General features: G+C 31.6%; 1 protein-coding gene across 1 annotated transcript; it reads right to left on the reverse strand.

The window, feature by feature from the left end:
* Positions 1 to 4,429: 4,429 nt before the first annotated feature.
* LOC107820290 (protein EXORDIUM-like 5) lies at positions 4,430 to 7,223 on the reverse strand. Its single transcript, XM_016646551.2, has one exon. It carries the CDS (start codon positions 5,891 to 5,893, stop codon positions 4,847 to 4,849), a length of 1,047 nt encoding a protein of 348 aa, XP_016502037.1. The 5' UTR covers positions 5,894 to 7,223; the 3' UTR covers positions 4,430 to 4,846.
* Between the last annotated feature and the right edge of the window lie 4,474 nt (positions 7,224 to 11,697).

Raw genomic sequence — 11,697 nt, forward strand, 5'->3', positions numbered from 1 at the left:
CATGCATAGTAAAAAATAGGTGAATAACTAACAAACATATAAAATAATAAAACTAATATGTTAAAGTAACATATAAAATATAAAATAATAATATTTAAAATGTATCAATCTAATAAACAATATAGTAAAAATATCGAATAAAATTTAATATTTCAAGGTATTGCAATATATTTAAGCAGTGGAAAAGAAAAATAATGTAATTAATTTTGTTCAATTTACAGTAGTCGTCATAGAAGTTCCGCCTTTGCATTCGGGACCTTCCTCCCTAGAGCTACTACAGCTATAGGCCGAGCATAGGTCTTCCTACATATGTGAGGGGCAGTTATTGGCCCAGACTTTACGCTCTAGGAGAATAGACGATATGTGGGACTTTCTTAAGGACCGCCAGCTCCATCCCCGTCACCATAAACAATTTCAAACGCACGTTTGCGCTCGAGATATGTCTTTCTTTTGGTAATGGTACACCCATATTCCTGGTACATGGATGTAATACACTCTTAGATCTTGTACCTCATGGACGTTTCAAGTGTGGAATCAAGACAATAGAACTCAAGTCAACATCCAAGTTGAAGTGATTCCCACTGAATGTGTCCATTTCACAACTGTGGGTGCCAATGTATTTACCCACTTTTCATATATTTGTTTTCTTCTTTATCGCACGTAGTCCAATTACAACCCGTAAACCATCTACGACAAACAACCTTGTATACATCCAGAGATGACTCCTATACCGTCATCTCACGGTACTCTTTTACGCTGTATATTTTCACCGCCCTGCTTAGGCACACTTTATAAGGAAAAAGCATGCCCTTTAATAGCACCGTTGGTCAAGATTCCTCCCACATTGTTGTCCGAATTTCGTCAATATTCCTTGTGAGGGTATCCACATCCGGTGTACTTGGCAAATGATCAAGGTAGGGAATATGCCTTGAATGAAACGACACGTGAGACTCGTACAGTCTTGGTCTAACGGGAGGTGGAGCATGCTCCCTCGTCAAATCAGGTTCGGCATACTCTTCCTCCTCATCGTCACCCTCGTTAAGGAAAGGTGTGTCATCTCCAGACTCATTGGCTTTGTTTTCATAATCACTATTCTCTTCGTGACTCTACGCATCTGCCAGATCCCGAGTAAATACATCGTCTTCGGGCAATTGAGTGAGGACAAGACCATCAAGTTTCTCGTTTTCACTGCACAACCAAAGTAATAATGAGTTATTGAAATTGGTCCAAACAATACATATGACTTTATATATTCACTTACAAATCATAATATGTTGATATCCCATGATGCACATTATCTTGTTGATACTGACTCCCGGATGGACTACCATGATCCAACACACCAAAACTAGGCATATTTCAACTGGTCGTTGGTTCATAACTTGTAAAATTCATATCTGGTCCGTACTCCCTGAGGAATATATGAGTGTTAATGCAAATACAATACACAAAAATATACATCGTAACATAAAGGAAAATTGAAGCTTACCACTCGGCTTGTGGATTATGTATACTAGGGGAGAAATTATTTCCTCGCTCCTCATTCGCCCGTGGCGATAAGTTTAGATCCGGCCAAACTCTTTCAGCCGGAACCTGTTCGGCTAAAACTACTCCAAGATAACCACCCGATGATTGAGGGATTTCCCTACTTTGTGCAACCTCATTATTGGGAACGCCTTCAGCTTTAACGTACATTTTCAACAGTTTTATCACAATAAATTCTCAGTATTCATCGGAGTCCCCAAAAACTCTCTTAGAGTTTCATCGCCTTTGATGTTAAACTCAGCATAACAAGCAACCCCTTGCGGAGTCATAGAATACGAATATCTTCCGGTTATTTTAAAATTCATCGAACGTTTGCTCACACTCATTTTTTTATATAACAACGACACCAATTTATCGTACTCCATTGTAAGTGGCAACTTAACATGAGACTGTGGAGATAAACTATAGCTTACTGAGTTATTCGCTACCACAACCTCACCCCCCCCTCCCAATATAATGAAACCCTAATTTTTCGCTCTTAAGACATTATGACAAAATGCAAAACAACTCAACAAAGAAAAATTTCAGAAGACTTGAAAATGTTTATGAATGGATTTTTACAAAATCCTTCACCTCTTTAAATAAGGCAAAAACCAGTCCGGGGGTTCAATTATTTGAGGTATAACGTCTTTTAAAAAAATACTATACCCAGTTGAATTATTGTTATGTTAGTTAAGCACAAAAGAATTATTTGTGGGCCCACTTATATGTATAGCATTTTACTAAAGAACGTTATATGTAAGCGTTTTATGAAAAAACACTATACTTAACTGGCCAATTGGCCGTTAAAGTATAGCGTAGTTCCAAAAAACGCTATATATATTTTGGTCACTAAATTTTTTTTCACATATTTTTGTTCTTTGAGTCCAAAAGAACCACATTTTGGTTCCAGACTCTAATATGGGCCAAAATAACTACTCCCTCTGTTTCAATTTATGTGGCTTGATTCAGAGTACGAGGGTCAAAGTTCTTAATTTTGAACATAAAATTAGACATAATTTTTTTAAATTGTTTGAAATAAAATTTAGATATTTGAAAACAATATACAATGTATAAGTCATAATAATTTATATTTTAAAATACTTACAAAATATTAAAAAATTCGTTGTCAAAGATGAACCTCGTAGATTCTCCAAATACTTAATAATAGCAACACATAAATTAAAATAGAGGGAGCATTATTACATGAGCTCCTTTTTATTCAATCATTTGAAATGATCCACATTTTTTTTTGTCAATTTTAGTACATTTAAGCTCTCTTTTTTCAGGCAAAGGTATATTTAAGTTGGAAAAAAAAAACATCAACCACATTTAAGTTGATGTGCAAGACATTATTGTTCGTGTGTTTAAATATTTTTTGACTTGACGTAGTGCTTTTTACATTCTTAGTTTTTTGTTATTTTATCGCAGGATCGATTATCACGTGCTACAAAAAAAAAAATTATCATGTGCTACAAAACAGCATAATTTTATTCGATTACTTTTAAATAGATTGCATTCCAGCTGGCTAATTTCCTTATTCCGTAGGAGTTGTTTGGTAGGATGCATTAGATAAAATAATGCATGTATTAGTTCTGTGTATTAATAATATCTTGTTTGGTAGATATTTTAAATCTATGCATTAGTTATGCAAGCATTAGTTATACATTCTATTTGGTATTATACTATGCATAACTAATGCATAGAAAACCATGGTATTAGCAATGCAATGGATTTTAATGCATGTATTAGCTTAGTTAAAGACAAAATTGTCCTTTAAAATCTATGCGTTATTAAAATATGCTTGTTATTATATTAATGCAAGTTTAAATAATCCAAATTGTGAAAAATAAAATTATTCCCTAGTAAATAAATAAATACTTGGCATATTTTCTTTTTTATAAATAAATATTTAGTTCTATATTACAATATAGGTAGACAAATCAAATAATTTTTTTTAAACTTTTTCATATAAAAATATTTCTCAACATATGTTTCTTTTAAAAAGTTAGAGTGATAGACTGGTTTTGAGGCATTTTTGCAAACAAACAATTCTTTTAGAAATTGTGCAACGCTTTAATACATCAAACCAAACAATAGATAAGAAATATATCAGCATAACTAATATTACCATTACTAATACACTACATTCAGCATTATTCTTATGCACCCTACAAAACGACCCCTTACTATTATTGAATGTGTCAAATGTCCCTCACGTGCCTAAAGTCAAATTGCACAGACATCATTTCTAGTTAGTTGACTTAAACAGCTTTCACAATACTATTCATCGGATTTGAACGTCATTTTGAGTTTCTCATGTTTTAAAATTTTAAATTAAGAAACAATTGCTAGTCATCCTCGTGACTTTGAAAAGACGACCGAAATCAGATGTATAAAATGTTTCGCTACGTGACAAAGCTCGAATTACCAAAGTCAAACTCGTTTTCCATTTCGCAATTTTTATAGGTCCTTTAAATATTTTAAATTATTAATTTTCGTAATTTATGATGTATTATTTTTATGTAATTTTCATAAATATAAATTTTATTTTAAAAAATTTAAAATTTAAATATTCAAATTCAAGACCAAAACTAAAGAATTTGACTCTTAAAATTTGAGCTTCGTAAATTAAGATAGAGGAAGTAATACATACGAGGCGTTTGGATATAAGAATTTTAAAATTTCGGAAAATAAGTAAAAAAAATATAAAAATAGTATTTAAAAATTAGAATTGTGTTTAGACATTAATACAATTTAAAAGTATTTTAAATTTTTGAGAATAATTTGAAGTGAAAATCTTGAAATAAAGTTTTTTAAATTTTTAAAATTTAACTTTAAATGAAATTTAAAATTTTCATGGATAAATATTGATTCCAAAAAAATAAAAAATAAAAGTAAAAAATTTCTTAGGACCAAACCGTCCATAGTACTACATTATTGCAACATAACAATCTTGTCTGTAATAAATTTACAGAGTATTAGGAATCCCCAATAAGTTTAATAGATATCCTCTTTTTTACATCTAAAAAACGATTAATGAAAATAAATCCATACAAAAAAAAATTAAAAATAAAGTAATAACTCCCATCAATAAATGCACCCAATACGCCGACAACAGTGAGCAATCGCTCATTTTGGATTCTCCTCCCCTTTCTTGAGATCGTCTTCTCAGCTGAATTAATGGAGGAATTTGATGTATCAATGCACAATAAGAAAATTGTACTATGAGATTGAAGCATCTTTCTTTTTTCCGCCATTTTTGTTTTATTTTTCAATGTTTATGGAGTTTAGCTAAATAATCTACAGATTCTTGTGCTCGCTAATCCATGGCGTTTGGACCAGCACAAGCTTTAAGAACAGGGCTCCATATCCACTGAACCAAAAACTTCCTTCCTCTCCGTCCGTTCAAATTATAAGTCCGGCCATCTCTATCCTTCATTACCTGTCCAATGTACCCACCCCCACCGCCCGTACCATACAATCCCTCACACAAATCTCCGATCTCCGTCGGCGCAACCGGATCTTCCCCAGCATACCACGCATTCACTAACGGATTTGATGATAGTTCAGCTAGTTCGTGACCTATCACGCTTATCATTCCGTCAACTCCGACGTCTCCGTTTGGTGACTTCAATGCCCCGGGCCCACCTCCTCCCATGTATCCCGGCACGGCAAACGGGTAAGCACAAACTTCGGGACATTGTTTCCCGGAGTTTCCGACCCAAGCGTATGGCAATGTGTAACCAACTTTCGATGCGAAGGTGAAGTAGTGAAACCCACAAACTGCTCGACAAAAGTCCTGCATCGTAACATCGACCGAAGTTAACACGAGGTAGATCCCTTTTTTATGATCGACGGTGAATGGTTTTGATCGGACGGCTTCAGCAATGACATCTTGAATGGAGAGGCGATTAAGGTTTTTCCCCTGAGAATACTTATAGTCAGAGTATTCCCCGGCGATGAGTACGGAGCGGGAGATATTAGCTCCGGTTTGGTCAGTGTACAGAGATACAGTGCTCCACCACTCCGCGACGGAAGGTGAAGGAGCAGCACGGTGGTTGAAGGTGGAGACAGATAGGAGGAAATCTTTAATGAGGAGTTGCTGTGATGGGGCCCACTTACCATACCAAATGAGGTAGATATTGATCGGAGAAGAGAGAACTGGACCCATATGGTAACGGAGATTTACCAGGTCTGAAGATCCCTCGAACTTTTTTGAGGAAGAGAGTGTTTTTGGGGGAAGCTTTGGGTTGAAGTAGTTTGGGTTTTTGAGCTCAAGAGTTTGTGCTGTAGGGGAAGATGCATAGTTAAATCCAAACTGAAACAAAAGGGATAAGAGAAATAGGTTTAGTATAACTCTAAACATTATCAATGGCGGAAAGAGATGTGGAGCTTAGGCAGCTGAGTGTCTGATGGGTGAGGACAAGGGAAGTTGAAGGGTGGGGGGCACATTTTATAAAGAGGAGAAGAAGGTGTTGTGGTAAGAAATTAAGGACCCGTTCGTCCATATAATTTATTTATTTTTCCGATTTTTTCCTAAAAAATGTGTTTGTTCATAAAATTTTAGAAATTTTTCGAAAATAAATTTTAAAAATTAAAAGTGATTTTTTTCCATTTTTTTCAAAATTTATAGAATTTTTTCCGTACTCAGATAATTGCAACATTTTTTTTGTGAAATGAATATTCAAACATAATTTTAAATTTTTAGTATCTTTTGTCAACTTAACTCCAAATATTATTTTTTTAAAAAAAAATTACAGTAATATTTATGTCCAACTGCCTACTAAGCAAAATTTTTTTGTGCCGAATGTGTATCTCTGAGTCAATGAATATAAGATACTATATGTCTTTGCACAAATATATATATTTAATATGTGAATCGCTAGAGGTCACATTTTGGAGATCATGATCAAGTGCTATACATTTCGCTTTGGTTTGTTAATTTTTAACATTAATTAATTTTATATAAACACACAGTGTAGGTAGGTGGGTGTTTGGACATAAAAACTATAAAATTTCGGGAAAAAATATAAAAAAAATTAAGTAAAAATGATATTTGAAAATTAGAGTTGTGTTTGAATATGAATATAATTTTATGTTGTTTTCGATTTTTTGTGAGTGATCTGAAGTGAAATCTTGAAAAATAGTTTCTCTTTTTTTTTTTTTTTTAAGTTTTTCAAATTTTTTAAAAAAATCTGAAATTCATTTTCAAATAAAAATCAAAAATTTTATGACCAATACTAATTTTTAAAAAAAATGAAAAAAAGAATCTGTTTGTGTGTGTGTTGTACTGTTGTGGTGTTTGGTTCAGGAGGGAAATGGGCTGGAGACAGCTGCCATTGTTGTGGGCTCCAACCGGCCACCAGCACTCCCAAATCTCATTACCCCGTTCTTTTCAGGAAAAAAATGGGAATCGACTGTCCTCTCATCAGTAATAACTTTGCACAACTGGACATACGAAATGACAGGAATAACCTATCCAAGTTTAGACATTGAATAATTGACTGATTGTTGGAACTTGGCAGCACTTGGCCTGTCAATTGTCTAAAAGAATTAACTTAGATGATGTTTGGATTAGTTTTTAAGTCGGTCAAATTACCTTTTAATCTTCTTTTTTTTTTCTATAATATTTTTCAGTATTTGGAAAAATTAAAAAGTGTTTAAAATAAATTAAAAATTGCTTAAAATAAGCCAAAAAAATAGCCCAACTTATTGCTTTTTGGTTTAAAAGTTATTTTTGATGAAAAGTCACTTTTTTTAAGTCAATCCAAACAACCTCTTAAATTGTTATTCACTCAACTGTTTAAATTTAAAATAGCCAGTAGATATTGTATAATATATTTATAACTGTATAAAACCAGTATATTATCTATATGTATATTATCTAATGACTATTTGTGTGAAGATCCCAATTATTTACCTTTGAAGCAGGTAATAGTCTAAAAAATGAAGAAAATTCTGGTATTTTCTATAATGAGTAGGTTTTATATGAAGTGAATTTAGATTAGTTTATTTAATGAGTTTTAAATATCGAATGCTTTTAAAGAACAAAATTGACCCTCTTAAAAGTGTTCATATGTGGATTTGCGCTTGTGAATAGTAGATTTAACTTAACCAATGTCAAATAGTAATAAAAGATTAATTTGAATGGAAGAGTTGCTCCACTTGGTAGGACTAATAAGCCAAATTTTATACAGTACTTTGACAAAGTTTGAAAGGGGAATGGCATCCGATTCAGAAAAGAGGAAACCCGAAATGCAGTCTGCCCCTCGCATTGATGCCCGGACAAGATGAGAAAGGGAAACTAATTGGATGAGCTGTGGCCTGTGAGGTTTGATCTTGATGTTTTCTTTTAATTATATACACAATCATTTTAGTTACATTATTGTTAGGGAAAGAAAATTTTAACGGTGGAAAAACAGTTATGGGTAGGGGATTGCAATGTCATATCACATGGTATTTACCTCATCAAATGTTAGTGTCACGTAGAATTAGATATTCACCTTGAACAAACTTAACGGAAGAGGGATGAATATATTTGAACTAATAATATTATGATAGAGGTATATTTGGACCCAAAGTATAACAAATGATATGTTTAAACTTTTTCTTATAGTACATGGGTATATTTGGACCTTTTTCGTACTTTTAATCTTTCATTAGGAAAATCGAGCAAATGTTTCAATATTAAACAAAGGGAAAATGCATAAGTACCCTCCCTGACCTATAGCCGGATTTTCAACTACACACTCTACCTTTGCAAGGTTTTTATTCCCCCATGGACTATTTTAAAGTCAAATAAATTCATCCTTAAAGTAACACAACCAAATTTCTATTGGGCAGTGAATCACACTTGCTTAGACATATCAGATTTCATTAAAAAAAATAAAAATAAAAACCTTTTTTTCCTTTCATTTCCTTTCTCTTTTCTCTTATTCGATACTCTAGTCACCACTAACAAACCGAAATAACAAAAATTCGCTGATATTTTTTTTCCGGCTGTTACACTTTTTTAATGATTACTAGTCTTAGAGTACGCGTTTTGCGCATGTATTTATATTAATGGGTACTCAGTTTAAAAAATCACATTATGTGTTTGAGTTATTAAATAAAAATTAGAAGAAGGGTGTTTTTTAAAATGATGAATATCGATCTCATTTGGCAAAAATGAAAGAAATCTGGCTCTATCAAAAAATTTAGATGTCTTATTGTGATTTTAAAATTATTTGCATTTCTATTACCTAATACTGAAACAAATAAATCAAAAAATACTTCTATGGTTCTTCAAAGATTTGTTAAATAAAATAAATTGAAAATTTGAATAATTGAATCTTTTGGTATCTTAGAGATTTTGAGAATGAAAAGATTGGCCCTATAGCTCGCAAAAAAATTGATAAATGATGGTGCAAAGTCTAAGAATAATTGTTGAGTTAATATCTTTTCAAAAATAACTTAATATACAGAAATATATAAGGAGCTATCACTTGTTGAAATGAATGTGAAAAGAAACAAAAAGATAATTATAAATATTAACTCACATTTAAAATAAATTTTATCTACTAATATTTCATCCTTATTGCCTCAAATTTGTATTTTTATCAATTTGACTTTTAATACTATTACTAACTTTGCTCTATTTTCTGATATGACCAATGCCTTTTTTATATATATAGAAATAAATCTATGTAGCCTAAGAGTTTTGTAAACTTAAAAAATAATTTTACTTATATAAATTTTTTAAAAAATGAATTGGATACTTTTAATTACTAATTAGTTAATTAATTTATGAACTAACCATTGGTTCTCAACCTTAAAGCAAAAATTTATTTTTCTTGATTCTAATCCTTATTAGCTTAAACTTCAAATATTTAAATATATCTATAATTTCGTCCAAGCATTTAAAACGTGGAAACTCCTTCCTACCCTTTCAAATCTTAATTAATATTAGTTTATCCAAATTTAAATTTAATTAGATATTTTTACAATATAATCTAAGTACCTAGATATTGGAGTTCGTACATTGTTCTAATAAGGAATGATTTAATTCAAATAGTAGATGATCATGTCTACTATTTTATTCTTATTAATTTTAGTTTGTATTTTAATTTTACTCTTAATGCAATATTATAATTGATATTCGTTCTTTACTATTTTTTCACTGTCAATTTTCTTGATCTTGTGGAAACAAATTTGTTTATCAAAGTTTTTTGTCAACTAAAAAAATTATTCTAGTTAGATGATGCATTTGAAAAATAGTTTGATTATATGTTTTTGCTAATAATTAATTTAAAGACTTAATTATTTAATTTTATTGTGACAGTAACTCATTAGATTTTTATTTATCCCAAATTTTAAATTTTGAATTATAACATGAAAAAATGACAATTATGTCACGTTACTAAAATAAAGAATAATTCATATAAGGTAATTTAAATTTAAATTAGTTTTAAAGTAAAAAAATCAATTAACCCAAATGGTTTCCGTGATGTTCCCCTATATTTTCTTACCATCATTGAACGTACATGTGTTGGGTGAGTTTATTAGAGCGTTTAATTAATAGAATTTTAGTTGATGTTAAAATCCTACGTATTAAGAACTTAATATGGAATGATTACAATTATATAAATAAATTTAAATGCAAAAATAATTTAAATAAGGTAAAATCTTAATTGATTTGAATTCCTAAATATTAGGACTTGATACATAATTTAATTAAGGAACTAAATTCTAAATATTAGAAAATAATTTGAATTACTATTTTGTCCAATGTGAAATTTATTTTAAAAGGGTAAAAAAGGCAAACGACATTTCGCTAAGGGCCTTCGTGCTTTTAATATAGTATATATTATGGTAGAAGATTTTCAGATGGTGGCTATAATTGATAATTGTGGGTGGCATAAAGATGATTGATGTTATAATTAAGAGATGAGTGATGATATATAAGATGAGTATAAGTGTGTCTGCTAGGTTAGAATAAGATTTTTTCCGGCTAAAATTTCAATACCTCCATTTTTTCTAGCGTGGGCAGGTTTTTGGATGATGAACCTTCCCCTCCCCCTCCCTCCAAATCTGAGTATATTTTGCTTTGCTTATGAATAGATCTTTTTGAGAGTTTAATTTGTGTGTGAAAAAAGATACAAAGAGGAAGAAGAAAAACAGAATAATGGAAGAAGAATACTTAGACAAAGTCGTCGGCGAGTGAATATCCGCCTGAATTAGAGAAAAACGAAAAAAAAAGTAAAAGGAAAAGCAAAAGGAAAAAAATAAGAAATTATATCATTGAAAATGGTAAAAAAGCAAAATCAAAATCGCAAAATCGTTTTCTTGCTTCTCACTCTCTCAAGGAGAGTGAAATACATACACTCTGCCACATACGCTTTAAGGGTACAAATAATTTTATTTTAAAATAGTTTAGGAGAGTAAAAAAAACCCCGCAAAGGTAGAGTGTATAGTTGGAAATCCAACTATAGGTCAAGGGTACTTATGCATTTTCCCTTAACCAAATACATACCCTAGTTGCTTGCTTTAGCATCTATGTGTTTGACCAAAAAAGTGTTAAACCTTTTAGTTAAACTAATTACTAGAGAGATAGAAGGTAAATCTTAGCCAAACATAATTAACTCCAGATCCAAATATATTGAGAACAACAATCAAAGAAGAACAAACTTATGTAATATTTCTTAAGATGGTTATCATACATCAAATGTAAATGATGAGCCTACATCTATGATAGGCTTGCACCATACTCGTAAGAGCATAGAAGGAGAAGAGAGGAAGTTGTTGATGACTAGGGGATCTCTCTTTTCTTGATTCTATGACTATAGACGTTGTAGCCATATCTGGGCTCCGACCCCCCTGGTGATCTCTCCCCCTATATATATTAATAATTTTCTCTTTTATCCAATAGTCTTTAACTGACGTACTTTCTTATGACTGTACCTTTCATTATTTGCCTAAACTTTATACTTGTTCTGCTACGCAAGTTTTCTGGCGGCTTGACCCCGGAAGTGGCCGAAATGCTCTATGCTATAACGCCCTGTGGGTACGACTATGGCTCGGTCGACCCCTTATCGTTTCTTTTAAGAATAATTGTCTTATAGTTAGATTTTGACCCATATAGTCAGTTCCTCCATTTGTCGGGGTCGCCTTTTGGCAAGCTCGATGGGCAAA

This window comes from Nicotiana tabacum, chromosome 5 (genome assembly GCF_000715075.1).
Source record: "Nicotiana tabacum cultivar K326 chromosome 5, ASM71507v2, whole genome shotgun sequence".
Lineage (NCBI taxonomy): Eukaryota > Viridiplantae > Streptophyta > Magnoliopsida > Solanales > Solanaceae > Nicotiana > Nicotiana tabacum.